This window comes from Hyaena hyaena, unplaced genomic scaffold (genome assembly GCF_003009895.1).
Source record: "Hyaena hyaena isolate Hyena2069 unplaced genomic scaffold, ASM300989v1 scaffold_607, whole genome shotgun sequence".
Taxonomy (NCBI): domain Eukaryota; kingdom Metazoa; phylum Chordata; class Mammalia; order Carnivora; family Hyaenidae; genus Hyaena; species Hyaena hyaena.
This window is the reverse complement of record NW_024081241.1, coordinates 718,570-732,868: the sequence shown is the minus strand read 5'-3', so window position 1 is coordinate 732,868 and position 14,299 is coordinate 718,570. Positions and strand designations below refer to the sequence as shown.

The window sequence follows — 14,299 nt, the reverse complement described above, 5'->3', positions numbered from 1 at the left end:
AGGCTGATAGCAGTGAGCCTCATGTGGGGCTTGAACTCACCAACTCCAAGATCATGACCTGAGCCAAAGTTGGATGCTCAACCAACTGAGCCATCCAGGTGTCCTGGCAGCTCTCCAATTTCAACCACACTCTTCCAAAAGAAAATAATAGTAATAATAATAAATAATAGTAGAGGTGGTTTTCCCCACCCTATCATGTGACTGTGAGGTAGATTCAATTCTTGGACTCCAAGAACATTTTCAAATAATGGAATTCCTTCATTGCCCAATTTGTTATTGGCTGTTCTCCCAACCCAGTCATTAACAGACTTCCGATCTAAGATGGAGGTTGAGGCTGAGGAAAGGTAGAAGCAGGGTAGGCAGAAAGGAGAGGTGAGGGAAATTAGGGCAGATAGTACAGAGGCTGATAAACGGTGGACTATTGAACATGTCTGTTCCCCAAAGTTCTCTCCATGCTAGCAGATGCCTATCTCCACTCAAGTGGTCCACTCTATTCTCTGGCCAGGATTCTGAAAGAGCCATGAAGTTCAATTTGAAGACTTTTCTTGGAGCAGTTAAAAAACCAGAGATCCAAGTAACTGATCATTTTGGATAGTTTTTCATTTTTCCTATGTAAAAACATTTTTTTGAGTAAACTCTACACTCAACATGGGGTTCGAACTCACAACCCCTGAGATCAAGAATCACATGTTCTACCATGGAGGCTCCTGAATAGTTTTTTAAAAATAGCCACTCATTTTAATGAAAAATAAAAAAAAAATAAAAAAAAAGGAACAGATGAGTTATTTGTTGTTTTCTGTACCTATAATCCTCATCTTATATAACATACCCATTGAAATAAAAAAGAAAGCAAACATTCCAATTATCTAAATAATCATTTAGCATCTGCCTTGTTGAGTGTTAACATGATGCATCACACTTATTGATTTGCAGATGTTGAGCTATCCTTGCATCCCTAGCATAAATGTCACTTGACCATGGTGTATGATCCTTTTAATGTCTTGTTAAATTTGGTTTGCTAATATTTTTCAATGATTTTTGCATCTATCTATGCTCATCAGGGATATTGGCTGATAATTTTTTTAAGTTAAAATTTCTTTAATGTTTATTTATTCTTGAGAGAGAGTGAGACAGAGTGTGAGCAGGGGAAGGGCACAGAGAGAGGAAGAGACAGAATCTGAGGCAGTTTCCAGGCTCCAAGCTGTCAGCACAGAGCCTTACGTGAGGGTCAAACCCATAAACCATGAGATCATGACCTGAGCCAAAGTCAGACACTTAACCGACTGAGCCACCCAGGTGCCCCTATAATTTTGTGTGTGGGGGTGGCATTCTTATCTGGTTTTGGTATCAGGGCAATGCTGGCCCCATAAAATGAGTTAGGAAAAATTCTCTCCTATTCTAATTTTTTGCCAGAGTTTGAGGATTGGTATTAATTTTTCTTTCAATGTTTGATAGAAATCACCGGTGAAGCCATCTGGTCCTAGACTTTTGTTTGTTGGAATGTTTTTGATTACTGCTTCTCCTTACTAGTAATCAGTCTATTCAGATATTCTGTTTCTCCATGGTTCAGTCTTGATAGGTTGTATGTTTCCAGGAATTTATTCATTTCTTCTAGCTTGTCCAATTTGTTGATCTATAATTGTTTATACCAGTCTCCTAGAACCCTTTGTATTTCTGTTGTATCAGTTGTAATATCTCCTCTTTCATTTCTGATTTTATTATTTGAGTCCTCGGTCTTTTTCTTGATAGTCTAGCTAAAGAACTTATGGGTCCTTAAACAGCTACCATTAAATGTAGTTACATTTTATGGTGTGTTATGAATTTATTTTAGGGGATTGTCAGACATGCCTTCTATTAGAGGGGAGAAAAAAAAAAAAAAACCTTTCTAAAATTTAAAACTTGTAAGAGTATTTAAATCTTCCAGATGAGAAAATATGCCATCGTGGCATTATTGTCCCTTCGGCATTCTGGAAGTTCTGATAAGAGAGGCGGCAACAAGTTAATGGAAAGATCAATGAACTAGCAGTCAGGGCTTCTGGTTTCTCGTTTGGGCTGTGCCACTCACTCAAAGCCTCATTGTGGACAAGTTTCAACTTCCTTGGACTTAAGTTTCTTGAGCTGTAAAATGAGAGGATTGGGCAGTGTCTCAAAGGACACTTACAGCCAAACTAATTTATGACACAGGGAGTTGGGTCGAGCCCGGATCACACTTTTATTATAACAAAGAATGAATTCATGAAGCAGAAACATTCAGTAAATGAGAAAAGAGAGCTTGCCATTTTTATTTGCAACCAGGGCAGATAGAGTGTGTTTCCTGTCTTTTCCACAAGCAGCCATGGGAAGGGAGGGGTGAGGGGAGGACAGAAACCGGATGTCCTTCCCTGACATGTCACTAGGCAGCCTAAATCTTTACATTTTTTTCATGGCCATCAGATCTCATATCCCAGAAATCCAGCCCACAAAACAAAAGAATTACAGATAACTCCTTATGGGGACAAGTGAAGTGCTTCGTTTCATTTTCATTTGTTACAATTTTCAGGTGCCTTCCTTTCATTATTGTTGTAGTGTGATTTTATAGTGACATAATTTCAGGGACTTCGAAGGAGAAGATTTAGAGAAACGCTCGAAAGGACTTGGATGTGCTTTCGAAGGCTAATACTGCTGTGAGGTTGCAGGTGACCCGGGGAAGAACCTGGGACCCGAGGCGTGCGAAAAGGGAGAAGCGCCCGGATACCTAAGACCGTTCCAGGGAAGAGAAAGGGACTTTGTTCTGTCAGGGAGTGTTGATTGAAGGCGCTGTGAGAATTGATTATATACTTGCCAGTCTCCCTTTGACGACACGAACTGTGTCATTTATCTTCATGTCCCCAGCGACAAAAATAACTGACAATCAAATATTTGTTGAGTTGCACTGCGTAAAAACCGCGCGGGAAAAGGTAGAAAAAAGGAGACCGAAATTACCGCCTTGGATTATCTGAAACGTCTACAGGATTTACTACTGCAAGAGAAAGGGACTTCAGCAGAAGTGTTTCCGATGAGGTGCAACAATCCAGAAGGTAGAAGCTGAAAGGGGCTAGTCTAGGAGAGAGAGGTGATCAGAGTTCCTTTTAAGTGAAAACCGAGCAGGCAACAGGTTTGAATCCTCAAGGGGAAAAAAAGGGGGGTGGGGTGGGGAGGAGCGACAGCGATAAGCAGTTTGCCAGAACTCGAGGAGTGTCTGGGGCCAGAGAAACACTTCAGTTGGAGCCAAAGGGAGAGGGTTCGGTCCAACGAGCTGGAGGATCCCCGTCCAGGAGCCGGACCTCCGAACCTCGCTTTGAGCTTGTTTCTTAGCAGAGCTTCCAGGAAGCCCTGAAAGATGTGCTGCTCGGGCTGGTATCTTGGCGCGATAACTTCCGTGTGTGTGTATGTATGTGTGTGTCTATGCAACAGGGCGCGCCGCCCGAGAACTTCCGCGTGCGAGGAGGGGTGGCTGGCGCGCAGCCCGCTCGCGCCCGCCGGGCGGGTGAGGAAACCCGCGCTCGCGGCCCGGTCGGCCCCCACCGCCGCGGGCAGGGGCGGGCCGGGGGCGGGGCTGCGGCCGCGCCCGAGTCTCTCGCAGCCTCACAGGCCGCGGCGGCCGCGCTTGCCGCCGCCACGCCCCGCGACTACATCTCCCAGCAAGCCCCGGGCCGCCCGCGCGCCGCAGTTGACCCATTTCCCGGCCCGTCCCGGGCTCGGCCGGCCCCCGCGCCCAGGCGGCTGCTCCCTGCTGACTGGGGTGTGGGCGGGGAGCGGCGGAGGCAGGAGGAGGCGCTGCTGGCCGCCGCCGTTGCCTCCGCTGCTGGGCTCCTGGGCTGCTCCCGGGGTTTCTGCGGCCGCCATGGACGAGCAGGCGGGTCCCGGCGTCTTCTTCAGCAACAACCACCCGGGCGCCGGCGGTGCCAAGGGTCTCGGGCCTCTGGCGGAGGCTGCCGCGGCCGGCGACGGGGCGGCTGCGGCGGGGGCGGCGCGAGCCCAATACAGCCTCCCTGGGATCCTGCACTTCCTGCAGCACGAGTGGGCCCGCTTCGAGGTGGAGAGAGCCCAGTGGGAGGTGGAGCGGGCGGAGCTGCAGGTAAAGACCCTCCCGGCCTGGCCCTCTTCATCCCGCCTCTTCACTCCCTTCCGCCCCGCCCAGGACCCTTCCCCCTCTCCCCCTGCGGCCCCCCTCGTCCCCTCCCCCTGTGCTCCTGCCCATCCCACCCAGCAACCGAGTCCCGTTCCCCCCTTCACCTTTGCCTTTCGCTGACCCCACTTCCTTGACCTGGGTTCCCACTCCAGCCCCTCATGCGTTGTTTACCCTCCCCGCTCCTTTTCGTCTGCTCCTTCCCACTCTTAACTCCGTCTCATTTCAACTCTCTTGGCTTTAGGTCGTCCCTTTCAGTTTACTAATCGGGCTGACAGTAGTTTTGAGAGACGTCTAGCAAATCGTCCTCTGCCTTAGTGAGTCCCAGCCTAGCTCTAGAGATGTTCCCTGCGAAAGGTATTGGTAGTTGGCTCCTGTCTCCGAAAGGAAGGTGACCAAAGCAGGCAACCGAAGTTGTGTGCGTGGGGCCTTGACTTTTAGGCAAGAAGCTGATGTTGGGCGAAAGTGTGAGGAGGGATAGCAGCTCCTTTTTGATGTATGTAAATGTTTCTTCTCTTTCCTCTTCCTCCCCCACCTCCCCCCTCCGCGTTTCTTTTAGGTATTTCAGATCATCAAGAACCTAGATGATCACCGTCAGGTGATAATGATTCGGAGACGGTTTCCTATTCTCAGAATCGAAACTTCCCAAGGGTTAATTTTATGTCCAGTGTTTTGTGAGGTTGCCTTGTGCTTTGAAAGGAACTAAAAGGGACTTTAAAGTTGGTGACATTTCCTTGCATAATCTGCAAGATAAAGCATATCCAGGAAGGAGCTGTTGTGGGCTCTTAGAAGAAAGTGAGGCGGATACTTTACAGGCCTTTCTGAATTGCTAAGTGTGTTTCCGAAGCTGATCTTGAAAACTTCCAAGGCACACACCAATTTCACCAGGAACTCGAAGAACTGAGTGTGGCTCTGCCTTTCTGTTCTGCTGGCTAATCTTGTATGCTTATGAAATCTGAGTACAGTTTGGGTTGGTGAAACACTTGCAGTTAAAATGCTACCCAGCGTGTCACTTTTTTTGGTAACATGTATTTTCTTTGGCACTTAAAAGAGAAGAAGAAATCTGTTAAATAGAAAATCATGTGCTGGAACAGGGTGGTTTGGCGTAGTGGAAGTGGCTGTGGAAAGAGGGAGTAGACAAGGTTATACTACCAGCTGTGCCTGCTGCTCGCTGTGACCTTGAGGAAATCCTTTGACCTCTCTGAACTTCAGGTTCATCACTTATTTATTCAGTACATTTATTGAGTGCCAGCTGTGTGCCTCGGGGCCCTGGGATGAACACAACTGACAGCGCCCCTGCCCTCATAGAGTTTATGTTTTAGTTGGCAGGCAGACAAGCTGCAAAGGCAAGTCCATAATATACCGAACCATAATGGCACCTTGGATGAGAAAAATAAATCAGGTACAGAAAGAGAGTGTTTTATTTTATAAAGTGGCTATTTTATTTCTTTATTATTATTATTTTTGAGGTTATTTATTTATTTTGAGAGAGCGAGCGGGCAGGGGAGGGGCAGAGAGAGACTCCCTAGTCAGCGCGCAACCCGATCTGGGGTTCAAACTCAAAAACTGTGAGATCATGCGAATCCCAAGTCAGCATGGAGCTCGATCTGGGGTTCGAACTCACACATTGTGACATCATGAGAATCCCAAGTCAGCATGGAGCCCAATCTGGGGTTCAAACTCACAAACTGTGAGATCATGAGAATTCTAAGTCAGCACGGAGCCCGATCTGGGGTTCGAACTCACACATTGTGACATCATGAGAATTCCAAGTCAGCATGGAGCTCGATCTGGGGTTCGAACTCACACATTGTGACATCATGAGAATCCCAAGTCAGCATGGAGCCCAGTCTGGGGTTCTAACTCACAGAACTGTGAGATCATGAGAATCCCAAGTCAGCACGGAGCCCAATCTGGGGTTGGAGCTCACAGAACTGTGAGGTCGTGAGAATCCCAAGTCAGCACGGAGCCCAATCTGGGGTTCAAACTCACACTACTGTGAGATCATGACCTGAGCTGAAGCCAAGAGTTGGACCCTTAACTGACTGAGCACCCAGGCACCCCGCAGCTATTTAATTTTAGATGGGGTGGTTGAGGAAGGCCTCTGGGAGGAGTTGAGTGAAGGGAGGCTGTGACCCATAGTTTCTAAAATTTCTTCTTATTCTTTATTTCTACAGTTGTATGTTTATACTCTGGCAACTTTTTTATGTCTACAGTTATGTACTTTAGTGTCTAGTCTGTTGATATTTGTAACTTTTCTCAAAATGAATCTGACCGTGTGTTTATAGTGATAAGCAGACTTGAATGCTTCATTTAAGTTTATGAGTAATTCATTTTATTAACAGTGTATTCTGTAAATGAACTTGTGAATTTCAGACTTCAAGGAAGTGTTAAAGGAAGGCTTTAGCTTTAACGTTCAGGTGTGGAGAATGTTTTTTTAATGTAGCTGCTTAAATTTTAATTTCCAGTTTAGGGAAGGTGAGTCACACTAATTTGGTCAAAAACAAACAAGATAATAACTCTTCCCTTCTTACTTTTGGAGGTTTGGGCATTTCCAGTTCTTGCCTTCTACCCCTCCATTTCAACTCTTCAATTTACCTGTAATTGTAGTCACTCTTCAATTTTACACACACATGCTGTTTTTGGGGTTTTTAATGGCACATGTTAAAGCTCAGGTCGGTTTCTGATTGGTGCTTGTCACACTGAAGGCACTACATTTGTACAATATCTTTGGCTGTGCTTACACTAAATTAAGCATCCATGGAGGAACTTGAAACATGTGCCATATTTTTCAGATAGAACAAATAACATACTTTCTGGGAAGAGTTTGCAGGAATCACATAGCTGAAAATATATTTTTAAAATCATTCCTTTTTATCAACATCATTAAATACGAACATACCCTTTCATCTTTCTTTTGCCATTTGAATCTTTCCAGAAAAATAATAGGAAGTAAGAGTGGAATGAATGGTGATGAAATTTGGATTAATTGGTGTCCTCCCGTTGATTTTCAAATCTCTTCTCAAGTCATTAACACCAAAGTCGACAAAAATACCTTTCAGATGAAGTCTACTTTGTCCCTTCAGGAACCTGTCAGTCCTGCTCATTCAGGTTGCCAGGGCAGAGTTGTGCAAGGCAGTCCAGGCTGTCACCTACCTGGCCTGCCTTCACCACTTCCTCCCTTCTTCAGGTCTTGGGAGGGAGGAACCGGTACTCTGTGCTATGCTTGCCCATCACGGTTAATGTAGAATTCTCTTTATTTTTGATAATCTCCCTCCCGGCTCACTACCACCGTTCAGATGAGAGTAGGCAGTTCATGGGAAAAGAAGGGTTAGGGTTATCGCCGAGCTTTATATTTGTGAAAGGAATTGGAGTTGGAATACTAATCATAACAATTGAGAGAAATTTCTTTATGTGAGACATTGAGCTAGATGACCTCCACGAAGCTTGCAGTCTAGTCGGAGTGATAGCCAAGCCAGATGCAGAAAAATCAGAGTGTTTATCATTTTGAGGGCTAAGATTTTCTTAGACTAGCACAAAAGAGCTGGCAGTGAATGGGGAGAATAGCAGGAAGAAAGAACTTACTGAGGAAATGAGAACCTATTTGAAAATTACTTAATAGAAAGCAAGCATGGAAGTAAAAAAACCTATTGGCCCTAGATTTTGGGGCATGTGTGTAGTAGGAGAGGCTCTGTTATTTACCTGGAAATACTAGAATTGTGTGAAAAAGGTGATAGGATTGAGTAGCTTAGGGCATCTGGCATGGAGACTGTATGCTGGAGTATTTATTAATCTGGATTTTGGCATTATTGATCATATTCATACTGGAGAAACAAGAATGATTAAAATAGATCCTACAGGCAGACAATAATAAATACATAAAACGTTAGATGGTAGTAAGCACCACGGTAATGTGGTTGGTCTAGGGGGATATGGAGTGCTTGGTGGGGGTGGAGTGGGGAAGGAAGGCTTACCTGATGAGATGCCATTTGAGCAAGACCTGAAAAGGCGAAATTAAGGAGGGAGTGATCTGGGTGGGCAGAGAGCACAGTAGAGGGGAAAGGAGCATGCTTGGAATGTTTGAGGAATAATGAGGCACATGTGGCTAGAGTAGAGAAGAATGGAAGAAATGCCGGAGGTACTGGGTCTTGCCCGTTGTAAGGATTTTAGATATCACCCCAGCCAGAGGGGCAACAATTGGTGTTTGGAGTAAAGGAGCAACATTGCGAGGGTTCAGAATGCACCTTGGAGGGTAAGAGAATCATGGAGTCTAGTTAGGGCGCTATTTTAATAATCCAGGCTGGAGATGAACTAAGGGGGTAGTGATACGTGACTATATATTTTGATATGTGTTCAAAATCTAATGGATTCTGAATACCTTTTTGAAGGTAGAATGAACACGATGCGCTGAAGGATAGGATGTGATGTTTGAGGAAAAGAGGAGTCAAGTATGACTCAAAATTATTTTTTGCCACTTTAGTTCATGATTTCTTAGCTTTAGCTCAACCTGAGAATAATCTGGGGGAACTTTTAAAAATATTCATTTCTTGCGCTCTACCGCAGTCCAATTAAATCAGAATTTTAGGGTTTAGTGCCCCTGGCATTAGTATTTTTTTGAGCTCCTTTGTAGCCCTCATAGGCAGCAGGGATTGAGAACCACTGCTTCAGTTTTTCGTTTCTGATTTTACATGTACGGTTTGAACACATGTGTTAGTATTCCAGATATGGGTGGCTTTTTATAGAATTGGGATATAATTTCTGTTAAGTTTCTATTATTCTTTCTGATGATAGCTAGCATTTTATTTTTAGCCCGTAGAATATTATAATTTGATTCACCTCCCTCTGACTGAGAGAGATAATGATAGAGTAATTTTTGAGCTGGAATGAACTTTGGAAAAAAAATCAGCTGCAACCTTCTTTCACAGGTAAAGTGAGGCCCACAGAGAGGTTGAATGACCAAGAATGAAACAGGTTTTTGTACAAGCTGTCACTTAAGTCTCCAGATGCCTTTCCAGTTTTTTTTAAGCCTTTCAAATACATTATCTTGCTTGATCCTTAGAACCTTCTGAGATAATCAGTCACACTAATGCTTACTTATCATTTTTCTTTTTATTTGGAACGACAGACATGGAGATTTTACTCTGTTCTCCTGTTTTCTAGCTTATTTTATTGGCTATGTTTAACATTTTTTCTAAGCCTTGGTGTTCTGTAGTTTCCTTATGATGTATCAGGGTATAGATTTCTTTTTGTTTTATTTGTGACTTTGTTAGGCTCTTTGAAAAATACACAGGATCCTCAATCATTATTTCTTTAGATTTCTGCAAAATAATCAGTCATTATCTCTTTATATTTCTGCTTTAACCCATTCGCTTTAATCTTTAGGTCTCTGATTACATGTATCTTAGACCTTCTTTATCTGTTTATTCTGATTTATCTTCCAACCCATTAATTTTCTCTTCAGTTGAATTTAATCTTTTAAAGCCATTAGAGGAGTTTCTAATTTTAATTATTACTGAAATTGTTTGGTTCCATTTTAACTCTGCTGGATCTTTTCTTAATAGTGTCCTGTTCCTTGAAAATATCTTCAAGTTGTCTTTTTTCTTTAAACCTAGTAAGTATATTTGTTTTATAGGTGGTATCTCTGTTCTTTCTAGGCATGAGTTTTGGAGGTCCCTTTCTGTGGTCTCTTGTTTTTGCTGGTTCTTGTCCATGATGACTTGTTTCTTTGTATGCATAGTTATCTTTGTGTGCTGCTCACTGTCCTTGAAAAAGTGTAAGACTAATCTGAGGTCTCAAATAAAGGTATCTTCTTCAGAAGGTCTTTGCATTTGCTCTGATAGAACTTCAGAGGCATTAGCAATTCAGAACCACTTTAAAACAAATTCATTGAAGTTTTGGACCACCCAGCTGATGCAAATCTTGCTTACAAATACATTTGAGGACCAGCATACTTCACCTTTGCCTTGAAGGTATATGCCCTTTAGGGTCTTCGCTAAATGTGGGACAGATCACCTGTTAGGCTTTGTATTCTGGATGGTTCTCTTTAGTTTTTGCTCTTTGGGTCCTATAAGTCCTATAAGGTCCAAACTTCAGGTTCAGATTTGTTCTGATTGGCCAGTACCTCTAGAGCAAAAGTGAATTTTGTTCTCTTACTTCATTTGGTTCCCATTTTCCCTTCAGTTTTGGTCAAATAATTCCTTACTTCCTGTCAGCTTTGCCTTTTATACGTGTAAAAATATTTCGTTCCGAATACTAAGCTGTTTTCAGTAGAAGAGTTAATTTGGGGCACTATTAGTGGAAACTGAATTATCTTTTAAAAATTGACAAATAAGAATGCCCCAGTAGTTATCTGTAGAGAAATATCATTGATATGACTTCTCTATTAAGAGATATCCTTATTTGGCCCTAAACTTTATTTACTATCTAAGTTTACTTTTCTTTGAGTTCCAGTGGAAGGGGAGGAGACTACAACTTTCCTCTAAAATCTTGGTAAAATTAAAGCAGAGTTTAAAACAACAAACCAACCCCTTTAGTAATTGGTTCTTGAATGGTATTTGAAAGTCCAAATAATCTGGACCGATTTCCCTTTGTCAGCTTACTGTTTACTTGATATCAGGCATACTTTTATTTTACTTCATTTCATTTCATTTTATTATTTTGGTTTAAAATTTTTTTCCAAAATGTTTAAAATTTATTTATTTTTTAGAGAGAGAGAGAGAGAGACAGACAGAATCCAAAGCAGGCTCCAGGCTTTGAGCTGTCAGCACAGAGCCCAATGCAGGGCTCAAACCCACAAACCATGAGATCATGATCTGAGTTGAGGTCGGACACCTAACCGACTGAGCCACCCAGGTGCCCCGGCATACTTTTTGATTTATGAATGTTATTAATGGATTCCAGGTTTCAATTCTGGGCTATTAGAAATAAACTTGCCCTTGGGATCTTTGGAGTTTCTTGCTTTGGTGGTCAGTTTGACACAACAGTCTATTGTCTATCATAGTGTGGCTGTGGAAAGTATGAGCCTGAGCTCCATCATTTCCAGTATATAATTTTTCTGGGCTTCATCTTTGTTTATAAATATAGCCACCAGAGTAGTTGTAATTTTGAAAAGATAAAGTATGCAAAGTATATGTCCCATAATAGGTGTCCAATAAATGGTTTGCTTTTGCTGGTTGAGATTTCTGTGGATTGAATGCTTTTAACTGTTTTATTTGTTTAAATTAAACGTTAGAAGCCAAGAACTAGTTTAAGTGATCCATTTGGCAGAGTGGCTACTTAGATTCTCTTTGCCCTGTTAGTAGTGGTATAATGACAATAAACTGACAGTATCAGAAGTAAGGGGCAGGCCAGAGATGTAATTGAAGGTGGTAATAGCTGGTAAGCATTGAGGACTGGAGATAGGAACAGAGGAAACTTTGGAGTTCAGGAGAGAAACCTGAGGCAAGAGAGAAGCTAAGGAAGGGGGTAGAAGAAAAGAAGAGACAGAGAGGGGAGAAGAGAGGTAGGGAGAGCAGAGACAGAAGGAAGAAACTACACATGAAGCTGTTAATTCCTAGAGCATGTATTATCTGTAGTCTTCATCTTGGCACTGTAATTGTGGAATTCTAGGGCTGACAGGGATAGACACGCATGCGCCACACACGTCCCCTCTCTTTGCCTTGTGTATCTCTACTCTCAATTTTCTATTCCTTTCATTAGACTAAGAATATTTTACCTCCCGTGGGATCTTAGAACTCGAGTAGTCTCATCCCTTGTTTTATCAGGTAGGGCCACAGAGAGAGAAAGTGAATGGTCTTTGATCACTGTGAGTTGGTAGAGATTGACGTTAGAACCCAGGCATCCTGCCACCCAGGCCCGGGCATTGTTCCCCATACCACATCATCTCCTTTAGTGAGGGTCCCTCACCCCATGTGGCTGCTTCTGATCTGAAGTAGCCAAGTGAATTACAATATTTAGATGATTAAGTGTGCTTTGAGTAGCTGTCATAATGTAAGTTCTTCTTACATATTTCAGACTTTTCTTCAAGCAGAACAACGTAGTGAAATGATTGCATTTTAAGGGGCCCAGGAAAGTCTTCAACAATTTGTGTTCCTCAAAAGTGTTTAACAATGTGTCACTCTAGTTTCTTCGAATTGTTTTATTTTTGTGTAGGGAATACTGATGTAAAATGTTTATTTCTTTAAAAAAGTCTGCAAATTTAGATCTTTGCCAGCTTGTTCTGAGGGTAGCCTGATTATGTTCTGTGTATATGTGTGTGTGTGTGTGTGTGTGTGTGTATGTATGTATATATATATATATTTTAATACAGTTAGTGTTCATTGATCATATATCACCTTTTGTGTAATGCTTTGGTTACTAAGTTATTCTCAGCCTGTTTTACATATGCTGTTTGAACAGAATAATGTCAACCATGTATTTGCTGTTATGTATTAAGTTATTTAAAGAAATAAAATCACTTTCTTTGGCAGATAGTGCCGTTTAACTTTTATAACAAAAGTCCCTGATCTGAATTATATGATGGAATATTAGAAAATACTGATATGGAAGAAGGGAGAATTCATTGTAGACTTGCTTAGAAGCAGTATGACACAAGGAAAAAATGAGTTGTGTTTTGTTTTGTTTTGAGAAAAGATTGGGAGAAAAGTAAGGGAGTAGATGCCCTGGAATTAAGGGGAGCGTTGGGAAATGTTGAAGAAGGTTGGGTGGAATAGGTATTTTGGGTGTGGCAAATAGGTTCTTGGCATAACCGCACTAGATCCAAGGAAAGGGCTGGGGGAGGGTTACACACAGGCTTCATTAGCGTTCATTTACATGTGACAGAAATTGGATCCAATAGCAGCATATCTAGTTAGGAGAAATAAATAAGATGTCAGATTCCACCAGAGTGATACCAATTCCACCTGATGGAAAATTACAGCCCACTCTGGGACTTGTTCTCAGTTTTTTTGTTTGTATTTCCTAAATGAGAAGGTTCAGCAGTAAGCAAAGCAGCCTAAATTATATGCACAACCAAAACCTGCTCCCGAGGAATGTGGATTCAAATAAAGCTACAAGGGAACAAGGAGGAGCCTGGAGATCTGGGTCAGCACACTTACTGAACTTCAAAGAGTCCTTAGCTGGGGAAGATGGTACAATGGTCCAAGTACTTGAACCCAGTACTTTATCTTTTGTTTCCTCTTCTTCTTTACCCTCCAAAAATAACAACAGTTTTTATTGTTGTTGTTGTTGAGCCCTTACCATGTGCTGGGTACAGTGTAGAGCACTTTATATGTGTGATCTATTTTAATCTTTGCAAAGCTCTCTGTAGTACGTATTAATAATTGTTCCTTAATTCATAGAAGAGAAGGGATATATAATTTTCCATAAGAAAAGTTTGAGTGATGGGCCTGGGCTTGGTAAGCGGAAGGAAAAATATTTTGACATTTTTCTTCTTCTCATGCTTCTGAGTCCATGTATAGGCTTGGTATATTTCACTGCCTTGTCTGCCTGGTGAAATTCTAATCCTTTTCCAAGTTTCATTTTACCTTCTTTGGGAAACCTCCAGACACAGTGAAGTTTCATGGTCCCCTAAGAGCTTGTATAAATAAGACAGAAACACCATCCTCATCAGTGGTTGGGCAGTTAATCTGGTTGAAATGATACCAAGTCATTTAAGTTAAAAATATATAAACACATAGTCATTTGCCACTTTAAGACCAAGTCCACCTGCCCTTCACTTTTTTTTAAGAATGCTGATTAGAGTTGTGTGTTTTCTTTCTTGAATAAGCTACAATTACAATACGTTGCTTATGATTTCTGGTTTTGGTTTTCATTTAGTAAAGTATACAGTACAGAATCCTAGATTTTTATGAGTTTTCCCTAGTATTTTACAGTTGTGTCACCCACATTTAATTTGATAGCTGTGTTTTTAGTAGGTCTCCTTTGTTGTCTTGTCTTCCAAAGCATTCAACTTAGTTTTTCTTTTCATACCTGTTTTATTGGCTTATGTAATGTTTGATTGAATTATCTAATCAAAGCAGCAAGTGGAACTGACATAAACAGGTTTGGGAGGAAACCAAATTGACTCTTGGTGAGCTTATACAACTTGGCTGAATGATGTATATGGATGAATTATAAAGAATAGCGTACTCTAGCTGTGGATGGATGGATGGA

At 42.0% G+C, this 14,299-nt stretch overlaps 1 protein-coding gene across 2 annotated transcripts in view; it reads left to right on the top strand.

Moving 5' to 3' along the window:
* The first annotated feature begins 3,743 nt into the window (after positions 1–3,743).
* STRN (striatin) overlaps positions 3,744–14,299 on the top strand; it is a 95,435-nt gene continuing 84,879 nt past the window's right edge. For both annotated transcript variants that reach the window (XM_039257206.1, XM_039257205.1), the window contains exon 1: positions 3,744–4,096. In XM_039257206.1, the coding sequence (XP_039113137.1) occupies positions 3,863–4,096 (234 nt within the window). In that variant the 5' untranslated portion in view covers positions 3,744–3,862. The remainder of the gene's footprint in view (positions 4,097–14,299) is intronic.